Below are 14559 nucleotides of genomic sequence, written 5' to 3' on the forward strand. Positions count from 1 at the left end.
CGCTTTCTTCATTGGCTTCTCTAAGCCAATAATGTGAGACTTACCCATAAAACCCATAGTCTGAACGGCATAAAACCCATACTCTGAAGAGTCTGAACGCCGCAACGTGAAGCCGTGAGCTGATAGGCAGAGACTGCGACACACACACTGATTATAGACGTTCATAAACGCTGGCAATTATTGTTATTTTATTTTTTTTGTTTGTGTTTTTTTTACTGTATGAATAGACCTGATCACTCCAGTATGCCCCCCCTTTCAAACTCTGTTTATTACTGTATGAATAGACCTGATCACTCCTGTATGCCCCCCTTTCAAAGCCTGTCAGCCATGCAGACAGGCAAAAAGGAAGATAATCTGTGACATTATGATTCAAACTCAAAGTAATAATGAGGTCATTTAAAGGAGAATTCCATACTAGAAGGCTTTCTTACCTTTCTTTGTAGTTGTTATGTCCCCACCAAAGAGGTCCAGGTGTTATTTTGTGCAAAAGCTCCTTATTGGCTATTTCCCCTATCATAAGCCCTAAATGAATTGCATTGAATTGAATGGGAATTGAATGGGGCTATGGGGTGTTGTGCTAATAAGCTTATTTCCATCGCTCAAAATTATAATTTCTTTGTATATATCCTCTCTTCATAATGTAAATAATATCCCAAGCGGCACACTTTACTACTTCTTTCGATGGAAATAAGCGAACTAGCATAACACCCCATAGCCCCATTCAATTTCCATTCAATGCAATGCAATTCATTGAGGCCTTATGGTAGTGAAAATAGCCAATAAGGAGTTTTTGCACAAAAAAACACCTGGACCTCTTTGGTGGGGACGTAACAACTACAAATAAAGGTAAGAAAGATAAGAAAGCATTCTAGCATGGAATTCTCCTTTAACTGTGTGTGCCTGTGATGAATGATGATGCTCTTGTGTGTAATCTCAGAGAGCTGCAGATGAAGACTCAGCACTGCCAGAGCTTTGAGGAAAAGAGTGACAGCCTGAGAGCTCTCCAGGACACGTTGGAGGTGGACCTGCAGGGGAACAGAAGATGTGACAGTTACTCCAGCCTGAGAGAGACGCTGAGCCTCCACCAGGTACAACTTACAGTACAGTTACTCCAGCCTGAGAGAGACGCTGAGCCTCCACCAGGTACAACTTACAGTACAGTTACTCCAGCCTGAGAGAGACGCTGAGCCTCCACCAGGTACAACTTACAGTACAGTACAAAGGACTGTAAGATCTGATGTTAACCCATTCTGACCTGAGATCAGATTCTAAAAATGTCTTCTACATCCTGACAGTTTTCTGAAAAAGCTATGTTTCTGAATAGCAAAAATAGCAGACCTACAAGCTTGTAGATCTGCTATTTTTCACAACATGATGCTACAGTAACACCAAAATGGGTTACATGTGTGCGGACAAGACCTATATCCTGTAAATCTTTAAGCTCCTTCTTACAATTTACAGTAAGCAAGAACAACACATGGTAGTACAGTACATCAAATAGGCTACATAGAAGTACATAGTACTCGAGGATTTTAACCCATTCAGGCCTGACGTCGAAATTAAAAAATCAAAAAAGTTTTCTAAATCATGACAATTTTCGGAAAGATTTTAGGCACATTTTTCAAAAATAGCAGACCTACAAGCTTGTAGGTCATCATAAATAAATACTGGAAAGTTTATGCATGCACTATGTGTACTACTATGTAAACTCTAATTATTATTATTTTTTATATAATTTGGAGACCCCCCAAAATACTTTCGGGACACCCCCCCCCCCGCCCCCCCCGAGGGGTCGCGACCCCCAGGTTGAGAACCCCTGCTATAACACACTATAAAAACTATTTGCATATTGCGTGTAAGGTCGTCGAGGCTACTGCAAGTAGCTACGGCGGAGTCTGAAGAGCAGTGTTGTTTTTGGCAGCAAATTTAGATTTTAGTTTTAGTCAATAGTTTTAATTTAGTTTCAGTCACATTTTAGTCACCTGGAATGTTTTAGTGTTAGTCTAGTTTTAGTCGACTAAATCTACAGTTGATTTAGTCAAACAAAATGTGTTTTGGCGGGCCTTGATGCCGCCGTAATTTCTTTCACTTGCTGAAAATAGCCGATCTACAAGCCCAGAACGCACCGCACTGCGATGTGTTGTGAGCTTGTAGATTTAGCTATTTTCAGCATGCAACCAAGTGTAAAATGACTTGTACTGGACCTCTTGTCCACTAGTCCCTTCCTAACATTTTATTCTACTTTTTATTTGTTGAAATCGTCAGTATATTTAGTCTTACCGGTAGCTTAGTCATCATCATAGCTTAGTTTTCATGTAGTTTCCATTTAGTTTTCATCAGTGGAAAAAGGTAGTCGACGAACATTTTTCGTCTTAGTTTTAGTCGACGAAAACAACACTGCTGAAGAGAGGAGTTTTCAGACTACGGTAGTACGGTGGGAGTAGTGGGAGTGGTGGGTCTGCAGTTCTATTTGCAATGGAAAGTTAATCATTCCATGTTTTTGGAGCCCGAAGAGAGAAGAGTCTGGGCCGTGTGGAGCGTTGTCCCGGCTGGTTTTAGTGAAGGTTCTGCCAGGTTCTGCCTCCCTGTTGTGTTGACTGATCTGAGTATGAGCAGGGGGCAGCGGTAGGCGGGTTGTATGGTTGGATCAGACTTTGAAGATATGGGGGTGCCATACCTTTGGTTGCTTTGTAGGCCAACATCAGTGTTTTGAACTCCTCTGTGGGCAGTAACAGTTACCCAGGGGGCCAATGGACGGAGCGGAGAAGGGACAGTGTAACTGGTTGCTTCAGTGTGCAAAAAAAACCAACCAACTATTGTCCCAGCAGTTGTTTGTCCACCCTGACTATGTTGTCGAATGTCATGCACCAGCCTCTTGTTTAACCCATTTTGGACTGAGGTCGATAAAAAAAGGCTTCTAAATCCTAACATTTTTAGAAAAACCTGTGTTTCTATGTCTATCTATGAATTATCTCTATTGGGCCAAAATATGTAGTTCCAGGGACCCCCCCAGAAGCAAATATTTTAGTTAAAAATGTTCGCTCTGAAATATATATTCAAAGATTTGCACCACATTTTCACGATTTTTCAAAAATAGCAGACCTACAAGCTCGTAGCGCGCCACTCGGTGGTGCGCTATGAGCTTGTAGATCTGCTATTTTTCAATAGCTAAATTATAACATAATGTTTAAAACACCAAAAGGGGTTCCTGCCCCAAAATGGGTTAAAGGGATTGTGACATATAAAAAAACAGATTTTGTCATTTTTCTTCGTTTCTTTCTAAGGTTTTCTGAGCTCAGTTGCACCCAAAAAACCTGAACTTTTAAGTAGATTCAGTAGATTTTCTGTGGTCTGGGGTTTTTTCTGGCTCCAACAAGTGCTCTGATTTTCCTGCTGTTTGTGTGATTTATTTTAAATTATTTTCTCTCATGTGTCTTCTGTGTTGCATTTTGATCGTTCCCAGATGTGTATTATAAAAGGGTTTTTTGAGAAATCTGACAACGTGTGGTCACTTAACAAAATCTAAATGTCACATAGGCTACTGTACGACACTAATTCTAAATATAGTATATGCTATATTCACAATATAATACATTACGACCAATCGGGGATATTAGCTGCGAATGGAATCAATCTTAAGTGTAGAGTCTCCTATTTGATAAAGAAAAGAGTCCGCAACACTGGTAAGGAATAACTCAACTCCACTGGTTTATTAACCCATTTTTGTGTTATGTTTATGTTATGCTTTAGCTATTGAAAAATAGCAGATCTAAAGCTCATAGAGTGGCGCGCTACGAGCTTGTAGGTCTGCTATTTTTGAAAAATCGAACAACGACTGACATAGAAACATGTAGATGTAGAAGATGTAGAAGAACATTTTTAGAATCTGATCTCAGGTCAGAATGGGTTTAATTCAACGTTTGGATCACTGGGATCTTCTTCTTATTTCTTCTCTCATTGTTTTCCCAGAGATACCAGGGTGATATAATGGCCGGACACCAGCTCCTGCACGGGTACCTCTGTGAAGCCGTTTTCTCCCTGGATAACCTGACAGAAGAGAGAAGGTAACACCAACGGCCTAGAGAGAGTTCCAAAAAGGCTAAAGTTGCAGTTAAGTTGTCGACTCCCTGAATGCACATTAATTTATTTTATTGCAGAAATGGCAAGAGCAAGATAATAGCTTATAACCTTACAGGCCATGTCCTCATGTTGACTGCATATTACTCCCCTTTTTCACGTTCCTCTGGGCTTAAGCCATTCTGGGCGGGAACAACCTTTAAACTTTATCCATTGGAAAATAGCAGATCTACAAGCTACGAGCTTGTAGGTCTGCTATTTTTGAAAAACTGTGGCGCAAATCTTTGAATATATATTCTTTCAGAGCCAACGTTTTTAACTCAAATCTTTGCTTCTGAGGCGTTCCTGGAATAACACATTTTCAGATGGGGGGTCGGTGGCCAATTTCATATCATTTTTGGGGTCCTTGACATGAAATATTGAGCACCACTGATACAGAAACATGAGGTATTTCAGAAAACTGTCAGGATTTAGAAGAGATTTTTTTTAAACTTCGACGTCAGGCCTAAAGGGCTTAAGCATCCGTCCTTGAACTGTCTTCCACTTTATTTACCCCTACGCCACTAAAGTACTTAACAAATTAATACATCATCATCAATCTGGCTCCTTTCTGTACTGCCTCAACACGAAAAACAATCCCCCAAAATCTAATGACAATGTGTTTTTCTAATAGCTGACAAACACAATGATGAATTCCTGTTCTGCTCTTTGACTTTATAGTCTTTGTATTGAGTTGTGCTTGAATTGTACTGTAATTCTGCAAACCTTTCTGCAGAATTACTGTACAATTCAAGCACAACTTATCTTAACCCATTCTGACCGGGCACCCATTTTGGTGTCGGCATCATGTTATGCTTTAGCTATTTAAAAATAGCTGATCTACAAGCTCATATCGCGCCACCGAGTGGCGCGATACGAGCTTGTAGGTCTGCTATTTTTTGAAAAAATCGAAGAACGACTGACATTTTTTAGAATCTGATCTCAGGTCAGAATGGGTTCATCAGACCAGTGTGTGTCCAGTGGAAAACCTCGTATGAATCTGATCTCAGGTCAGAATGGGTTAACTGTGAGTGGACGACCCCAATAAAGCATTACACTTGTTTACAAGAGGGTCCACCTTGTTCAATTCATCAAAACATTTAGAGACGTACAAATATACACGTCTATAAAGCCAAAGAGCAGAACGGGAATTCATCATTGGGTTTGTCAGCTATTAGAAAAACACATTGTCATTAGATTTTGGGGGATTGTTTTTCGTGTTGAGGCAGTACAGAAAGGAGCCAGATTGATGATGATGTATTAATTTGTTAAGTACTTTAGTGGCGTAGGGGTAAATAAAGTGGAAGACAGTTCAAGGACGGATGCTTAAGCCCTTTAGGCCTGACGTCGAAGTTTAAAAAAATGTCATCCTGACAGTTTTCTGTATCAGTGGTGCTCAATGTTTCATGTCCAACAGGACCCCAAAAATGATATGAAATTGGCCGCCGACCCCCATCTGAAAATGTGTTATTCCAGGAACCCCTCAGGAGCAAAGATTTGAGTTAAAAACGTTCAGAAACCGTCTTCCAGTGACATCATCGATGGGGAATACAAGCAAATAGAAACTGCAGGCTTTCTAGTCCTGAAAAGTTGCAATGCCGAAAATGGAAGCCATCGTTCTCACGATAATGAAAATCTAAACATTTTAGTAAAAAACTGCCTAATCATGATGTCACTGGAAGACAGTTTCTAAACTGCCCACAGCCCTCCTATGAGACACAGACTGAGTAGAAAACAATCGTGCCATTTTATCATGATTATTAGTGAGGACCTATTATATGAAGATAGGTTGAAAAGTGGTGAAGTGGTCCTTTAATACATATTTCAATCAATCAATCAATCAATGCAGGAAACAAGAGTCCGGCGTGACCTCTGTGTCCGACCTTTTGCCAGCGATACTGTATAGTTAATTAACTAGATAACCAGTGAATTCATAGCTAGATTAATAACCGCATGTGTAGCCACGACGTACAGTACTGTACACAGGAGCCAAAAATCTGCAGCGGTCGAGAAATCAAAGTTTGCCGTCCCGTTCCGCTACATAAGCACTGTCATGTCATAAACCAATTAAAAGTGAGCTTTTCAGCCTGTGTTACTCCCCCGTTACCGTGACGGCATTCAAACAGTGAGTTCTTAACCCATTCTGACCTGAGATCAGATTCTAAAAGTTTCTTCGATTTAAAAAAAATAGCAGACCTACAAGCTCGTATCGCGCCACTCGGTGGCGCGATATGAGCTTGTAGATCTGCTATTTTTCAATAGCTAAAGCATAACATGATGCCAACACCAAAATGGGTGCCCGGTCAGAATGGGTTAACCCACTCATAACGGGAACCCCTTTTTGGTGTTGTAAGGATCATCTCATACTTTAGCTGTTGAAAAATAGCAGATCTACAAGCTCATAGCGCGCCACCGAGTGCCGCGCTACGAGCTTGTAGATCTGCTAAAAAAAAGATTATCGTGAAAATGTGGCGCAAATCTTTTAATATATATTCTTTCTGAGCGAACGTTTGTAACTCATATCTTTGCTTCTGGAGGGGGGTTCCTGCATGGAACATCTTTTCAGATGGGGGTCGGCAGCTAAATACAGATAATTCTGGGGGTCCTTGACATGGAAAAAGGTTGAGCACCACTGACATAGAAACGTAGGTTTTTCAGAAAAGGTCTAAATGGGTTAATTAATGCACACGCATGGCATGCCCGTGAAGGAACACCCACACACCAGACGGCGTCTGTCTCTCTGGGTGCTTCCTGCCCTGGAAAGGCTACCTGGCTCCCTCCGAGGCGCCGTCTGCCCATAACTCAACGTGTGCAGTCAGTCGGTGTGGAAAAGTTCTTCTTAAGGCTTTTGAATCAGCCCTGCTTCGCAAACCTGTGCTTATAAAGACAACGTTTAGTTTTACAGATATCCTGGGTTGTGTGTTTCAGTAGGACTACTCCAGTATATACAGTATACCAGGGCTCCTGAGATCAGATTCTATAAATGTCTACATCCTGACAGTTTTCTGAAAAAGCTATGTTTCTATGTCAGTCGTTAAAATAGCAGACCTACAAGCTCGTAGATCTGCTATTTTTCAATAGCTAAAGCATAACATAATGCTAACGCCAAAAGGGGTTCCCACCCAAAATGGGTTAAGATGAATCAGGGGCCACACAGCTAAATTCCAAAAGTCCAAGCGCCGCAAGTAAAACATTTCAATATTATTTTGAAACGTTTACAAGTTTATTTTGTAACAGACTGCACACGACTACCGGTAGTCTAACAATAAGGAAACATGCAGTAAAAAAAGCCACATTTCCATCTATAAGGCCAAACCTCCATGAACATAAACATTGGGATTAATGATGACATTACAAAATGAGTCTTCGTTCACAGTGTGAAGAGAACACATAATGAACAGAAATAAGTTAAGTCAGTGCCAGTGGTTAAAGGGATTGTGACATTAAAAAAAAGGTTTTGGAATTGTTCTTATTTTTTTTAGGTTTTCTAATCTCAATTGCACCCAAAAAACATGAACTTTTAACATTCAGTAGATTTTCTGTGATCTGGGGTTTTCTGGCTCAAACAGGTGCTCTGATTTGCCGGCAGTAAGTTATGTAAGACCCTTCAAATCCCATATATGTCAATGGGATTTGCCAGCAGATGTCACTGTTTTCACTGTGTTGCCTGTTTTCATTGTAGCTCAAAAGGCTTCCAAACCCCAAAGAAAACTTCAGACCACAGAAAATCCACTGAATGTTCAAAGTTCAGGTTTTTTGGGTGTAATTGAGGTCATAAAACCTAAAATAAAAAATGAAAATTAATGTCATAAAACCTTTAATACTCAGCTGACATCAGGCCATAGTACTTTATCTTGGAACAAACGATACAATACCTGGCTGCAATCTTGTTCAAAACAATGAAAATAACGAATTATATTTGCAAATACAGGGCCCCACGGGCCGCGGGTTGAGTAGCACTGGTTATATACTGTACAGTTTAACTGCTTTTCAACTCTGTCCATATTTCGGGAATAATAAGTGAAAAATATATTCCACACTTTTCCTGAATTGCTACTCTAGCCAATCTGCAATTTCACAAACACATCTCAAGCTTTTTCTCAAGAGAGCGAGATTGGCTATCTTCGCTCTATCTTATCTAGGCTATAAAATAGGGTTTAACCCTGTAACACCCAAAGTTGCAATAATACAACATATTTTAATTAATTAATTAATTAATTTGTTCTTTTTTTTTCTCACCTAAACGTCACCATTGATGTTCATTGCAATGCCATTGGTCATGATATTTATTTATTTATAAATACCCCCCACAGGCCACAGTGGCTGAAATTCACACAAATTAAAATAAATTGACCTTTGACCTTTAACCCTGATAAAAGTAAGTGTTTTTTTTTGGGATCATTAGAATGTCTAGAACAAGTTTTATTTATTATTGTGAAAGATATCCCCCAAATGTAAATGATTAATTATTATTATTTTATTTTTTACATACGTTCCTCTACAAAGTCCTAGTAGTACAAGTAGTAGTAAGGTTGAAAGTAGAAATAGATCCTGGTGTCCAAGGGTTAAGTGTTTAAAGATGGCATTATTATCTTATGTTTCCATATTATTAGGTATTATTAGGTTGGAGCCCCCAGCACATATACCTATTCCATTTCTCACCCTCTATTTCCCCATTCCAATTGCATTTGTCTTATATAATGTCAGCACCACTATTTTAAAGACACTGTGACGAAGAAGCACATTTCAATGTTTTTTCTGCTTTATTTTACCTATGCAGGTTATTGTTTATGTAAAGAAATGTAACGTGTGATGCTGAGTATTTAAATATTGTTATCTTCTATTCATAATGTGAAAGGTAACGGGTCTGGTACAGGGGTGATTGACAGCTGTCAGTGACTGGTTGATTGTCACCACCCAAGGTTACTAGTAGAGGAAGTGAGTGACACACGGGGAGGGGGGATCTCACAACAAACAGAGTGCAGAGATCAGAGATCTGAGATCAGATTCATACGAGGTTTCCGCCGGACACACACTGGTCTGATGAACCCATTCTGACCTGAGATCAGATTCTAAAAATGTCAGTCGTTCTTCGATTTTTCAAAAATAGCAGACCTACAAGCTCGTATCGCGCCACTCGGTGGCGCGATATGAGCTTGTAGATCTGCTATTTTTCAATAGCTAAAGCATAACATGATGCCAACACCAAAATGGGTGCCCAGTCAGAATGGGTTAAACGAGCGTATCTGCAGCCACAGTAAATTATAAGGAACAGTCGGGCCCAGCGGATTGGGCATCACGTATGCCGTCGGGGATCGGCGTTGGAATTGAGGATTACCTGCCGGTGTTTGGAGGCTATAACAGGGCTACTGCTACTACCGGTGAGACCGTTCCAAAAGTGTTCTTTAAGGATCATAAATATAGGGGTACCCCGAGCGTTTTCATGTTTCCGTTGGACCGTTTCTGAGCAGAGGAACCTTTCGTTGCGTTGGAAGTTTGGGACAGTTGTACACTTTGAGGGGGACCACGGACGCTGACTTTATTCTCTGCTGACTTTGGGGGGGGGGGCTTGGGAAATAACTATTGATTGTTGGTTTAAGTTTGTGTGCCTGTTTGTTTTATTTGATAGGGAAAGAGACAGGGAGAGGCGTTACCAGTGAAGTGTACTGTCTACTTTTGATTCTGTCAGTTGCTAATTAGCATCTCTATATAAAGAATTCTGACTATAACCCCACGATCCTGCTTAATGTTTCCTTAGTTAATAATTTGCCTTGAATGAGTAAAGGGCGATTGTTACAACTACATTGTCACACTTTGTCCTAGTGTGAAAGTAGTGTGGGCCCAAAAATGGCACTAAACCAGCTGGCCCACTGGCCAGGTTGGCTCTATCAAGGTCAGCTCTGCACCCTGTGCAATCCTACATTGATTGCCCGGGCAGTGGCAGGTGCTCCTTATAAAGGCTAGGCCCCTCCCATGGACCAAACCAACCCTGGATTGATTCCACAATCATACCAGTGCAATTGATTACACAATCATACCAGTACGTATACCAGTGCATTCCCAATGTCCAGAGACATCACAATTCATAACATATTTTAGTGTCACATAATACTATAAATTATCCACATATTATGATTAAAGAGTTCTCTAAACAAACCCTCCCACTGTTGGCATGTTCCCCATACCCCACAGTAGTTGCTCCCTTCAATGAAGTCAACAATCAATTATCAATCAACAAATACACAATAAATAATGTCAAACAAAACTCATTTTCTGCAAATTCAAACTCTGTTGGTTAACTTCAGTCTCAGTGGCAGGGTGAACTGCCACATACATATTTAAACAATTTTGTATTTTCAGCAATGTTGGGTAGATCTTGTTGAGCTGGTCATTTTGAAAGTAGCTCTCAAGTCCAAAAGGTGTGGCCACAGTCCACTGTGACTGACTGACTGTCTGTGTTTACTGTGATTGTACCAAGCTGTGGTTTAGGGGGGGGTATAAATAACTGCTGATCCAATAAACATAATTATATAGAATCATGAAAGGCTCTTGTGATGCTTGCTGATCCCAGATCTGAGCGTATGGCGGCTGTGGCGCGTGTGGCAGAGAGCTGGCAGAGCTGTGTGTCTCTGGTGGTGGAGCAGCAGCGCCGGGCCCTGCTGCAGGAGACCTTCAGTCGCTGGAGCTACTACCGTCACGCTCTGAAGAGGCTGCAGAGGCTGCTGGGCGACATCCACCCTCTGCTGCCCGCCGAAGGGCCGGCTGTACACGCCCTGCCGCGGCTACGGGACTCTGTGGACACTTACCAGGTATAGGAACAGGTTGCTCTTGAGTTTAAGTTTTAGTGCTTGAGTCAATATTGTTTTTTTGCATCAACTGGGTATTGATCGCAGCTTTTAAGTTAATCCATTCTGGGGGCGGGAACCTCTTTTGGTGTTTTAACCCGTTTTGACCTGAGATCAGATTTAAAAAAATTGTTCTATATCCTGACAGTTTTCTGAAAAAGCTATGTTTATGTCAGTCGTTCTTCGATTTTTCAAAAATAGCAGACCTACAAGCTCGTAGCGCTAGATCTGCAATTTTTCAATAGCTAAAGCATAACATAATGCTAACACCAAAAGGGGTTCCCACCCAAAATGGGTTAAGCATTATGTTACACTTTAGCTATTGAAAAAATTGCAGATCTACAAGCACTGAGTGCCTATTTAGTAAAAATCGTGAAAATGTGGCGCAAATCTTTATATAATATTCTATCAGAGCGAAAGTTTTAACTCAAATTTTTGCTTCTTTCATATATTGTTGGGGGTCCTTGACATGAAAATGTTTGAAAACCACTGACACAGAAACATGGGTTTTTCAGAAAACTGTCAGGATTTAGAAGGCATTTGTAGAATCGTCCTCGGGTCTAAATGGGATAAGTTTGTGCTTGAGTCAATATTTCTTTTGCATCAACTGGTATTGATCACAGCTCCCTCCCTGGTTTCATCTTCCCCATGCAGCGCGTTGAGGAGACTCTGGGTCTGCATGCCGCCGCCTACAGCCAGACGCTGGAGGCAGGCGAGCGGCTGCGAGCGTCCATGACCGAGCCTCGGACTCAGAACCAGCTGGAGGAAGAGCTCCGAGCGCTGCGGGACAAATGGGAGAGCACGGTCACACAGCTGGAGAGACGGAGAGACCTGGTCAACACTGTCCTTCAGGTAGCACCAGATGTCCTCATTCTGACTAGTACGAAATTAGATGGCTAACATGACAAGGATACCAGGTGAATGCAATTCACCTTTAGCAAATTGTAAATATGTATGTAAATATCAATTTTACACATTACATTTTTGGAACCAGACCTTCAAAATCTCTTCCAAATCCGTCAACAAGGCCTGCCATATGCACTGGAAAAATATGTGCGTGACATTTCTTTTTAATAACAATGTTTTATCATAATGGAAAACTATTGGTGGAGAGGTTTGTCTAACCCAAGTTATGCTTAGCTGTGATTGGACTATATCTGTTTGGGGCGGGGCTTAGCTATAGGTCAATTACAATTGCAACTACAATTTGCAGTTTTTGCACTAAATGTATTTTATTTCAACATGAACGTAACGTTACGATGTAACAGTATCGGTACCATCTGCTGGATTAGTGCTTAAAGGACAACTTTAGTTTTTTTCAACCAAGGTTCATGTTTTAGGTTGTTATTAGAGAAACTAAAAGATGAGTGTTCTTTTTTTTTCATTTGCTGCTTTCTTTCGTTTTAGGGATTTCAGCTGTTTTTGACAGGTGGGCGGGGGCATTCGAGCATGGGGCTAAATATGTATTTTTTTTACAACATTTTATAGCAATTTATTTTTTAATTATTTACTATAGTCCTAATAAACCCCTGGAAATTTCATCTGGCCACAAAACATCACGAGATCTACTGAATGTGTCAAACTGACATTGAGCCTATACACACAGTATTGCTTCCCCCCAGTAGGCTACCGTCACATTCAGTAGATCCTGTGATTTATTTGTGGCCAGATGTAATTTCCTGGGGTTTATTAGGGCTATAGTAAATAAAAAATTTAAAAATCTCCATAATATTTTGTAAAAAAATACATATTTAGCATCATGCTCGAATGCCCCCGCCCCCCTGTACAAAACAGCTGAAATCCCTAAAACGAAAGAAAGCAGCAAATGGGAAAAAAAATAACACTCATCTTTTAGTTTCTCTAATAACAACCTAAAACATGAACCTTGGTTGAAAAAAACTAAAGTTGTCCTTTAAATGTTGGACTAGGATCATGCTGTGGAGGTCCAGGTACCATAGTGGAGCGTTCGGCTGCCCTTAATAGGTCTCTTACTGTACGACCTCACTGGGTTCTGGAGTGGAACGAATGACCTGAATGTACAGTATGTGTACTGTACATTATGTGATGTGTGTCATCATTGGATTACGTTACGGTGGTGTCTGTGCGTATACAGTAGGGATATATATGTACGCTGCCCTGACTGTGACCCCGGTTGGTATTCTGAGTGGGTGATGGGAATGGTTTGTTGACCCATATACCTAACCCCGTTCCATCCCACCCGAACCCCCCAACGAGGCCACGCCGCATGGAAACACACACACACACACACACACACACACACACACACACACACTGAATCACACACACACTGAATCAGGCACGCACGCTTGCTCGCTCACTCACTCACTCACTCACTTACTCACTCACTCACTCACTCACTCACTCTGTGCGTGCATGCATGTGTGGCGTGCGTGCGTGAGTGAGTGTTGTACTGGAAAAGTGGGATAAAAGAGCAGTTATGCTGTAATCTAGCTGTGATCCCCATCCCGGCCCAGCTGGTCCAAATGGCAGAAGAGGCTGTCTCACAGAGGAATTGGACACAGCGTGCCCCGAGTCAGATCTGGATATGCTGATATAATACTGGGGAAAATAATACCTGGACTGCTCATGAAAACATTAAATCAAATCAATGAAACTGGAGACAAGCCCATGCAATTCAATTCAATTCAAAGGGCTTTATTATTGGCATGAGAAAACATACGTTTACATTGCCAAAGCAGACAGAACAATACAACAGTACAGCATGCAAGCATGCCAACAAGTGGAGCTTATTTGCAATGTAACCCTGCTAGGGTCATTTCTGCAGGACCATTAGAACCAGGCCCGTAGAACCAAGCTCTGTGGCCCGTAGAACCCTTCTCTGTGGCCCGTAGAACCAAGCTATGTGGCCCGTAGAACCCTTCTCTGTGGCCCGTAGAACCCTTCTCTGTGGCCCGTAGAACCAAGCTCTGTGGCCCGTAGAACCCTTCTCTGTGGCCCGTAGAACCAAGCTCTGTGGCCCGTTGAACCCTTCTCTGTGGCCCGTAGAACCCTTCTCTGTGGCCCGTTTTCCAAGCTCTGTATCAATACACAATAGGCTTATAGTTTGTCTGTATAGCCGGCCGTATATGGAGTTGATTTACAGCAGAATCTGGGATAATCTTTCCTTCACCATGGTATGGTGTATGAAGGGATAATCTTTCCTTCACCATGGTATGGTGTATGAAGGTATGTGTCATGTGTTTGTGTCCTTTACCATGGTATGGTGTATGAAGGTATGTGTCATGTGTTTGTGCCTGAGGATGCATAGTTTTGTTCAACATGTTGTTAAGTCTGCCATCACGCAAATTCCAGCTTTTCACCAGAGGAGAATTATTTTATTATTTTTTATTATGAGTTAATAGTACATACTAGAGCATAAGTGTCAGAGCTGAAATCAACACATAAATGCTTAATAAACATGTTATCTACATGTTTAATGTAATGTTAGAGACCCCAGAAGTGAGACATTACTCTATAAGCCATAATATCTCCAAAACTGGTGGGTCAAACTGAACAACCAATATATCAATTCGAAGCTATGATTTCATATGACGTGAAAAAACGAAAATTAAAAAAG

The 14559-nt window shown here is 41.1% G+C and overlaps 1 protein-coding gene across 1 annotated transcript in view; it reads left to right on the forward strand.

Moving 5' to 3' along the window:
• Positions 1 to 14559, forward strand: part of LOC310876423 (nesprin-2-like) — a 203790-nt gene that overhangs the window by 125227 nt on the left and 64004 nt on the right. Inside the window, exons 77-80 of the mRNA XM_083789954.1 lie at positions 938 to 1088; positions 3970 to 4064; positions 10688 to 10925; positions 11616 to 11813. Coding sequence (XP_083646080.1) covers positions 938 to 1088; positions 3970 to 4064; positions 10688 to 10925; positions 11616 to 11813 — 682 coding nt within the window. The remainder of the gene's footprint in view (positions 1 to 937; positions 1089 to 3969; positions 4065 to 10687; positions 10926 to 11615; positions 11814 to 14559) is intronic.

Source organism: Protomyctophum parallelum (assembly GCF_964188405.1).
Source record: "Protomyctophum parallelum genome assembly, chromosome: 19".
Lineage (NCBI taxonomy): Eukaryota > Metazoa > Chordata > Actinopteri > Myctophiformes > Myctophidae > Protomyctophum > Protomyctophum parallelum.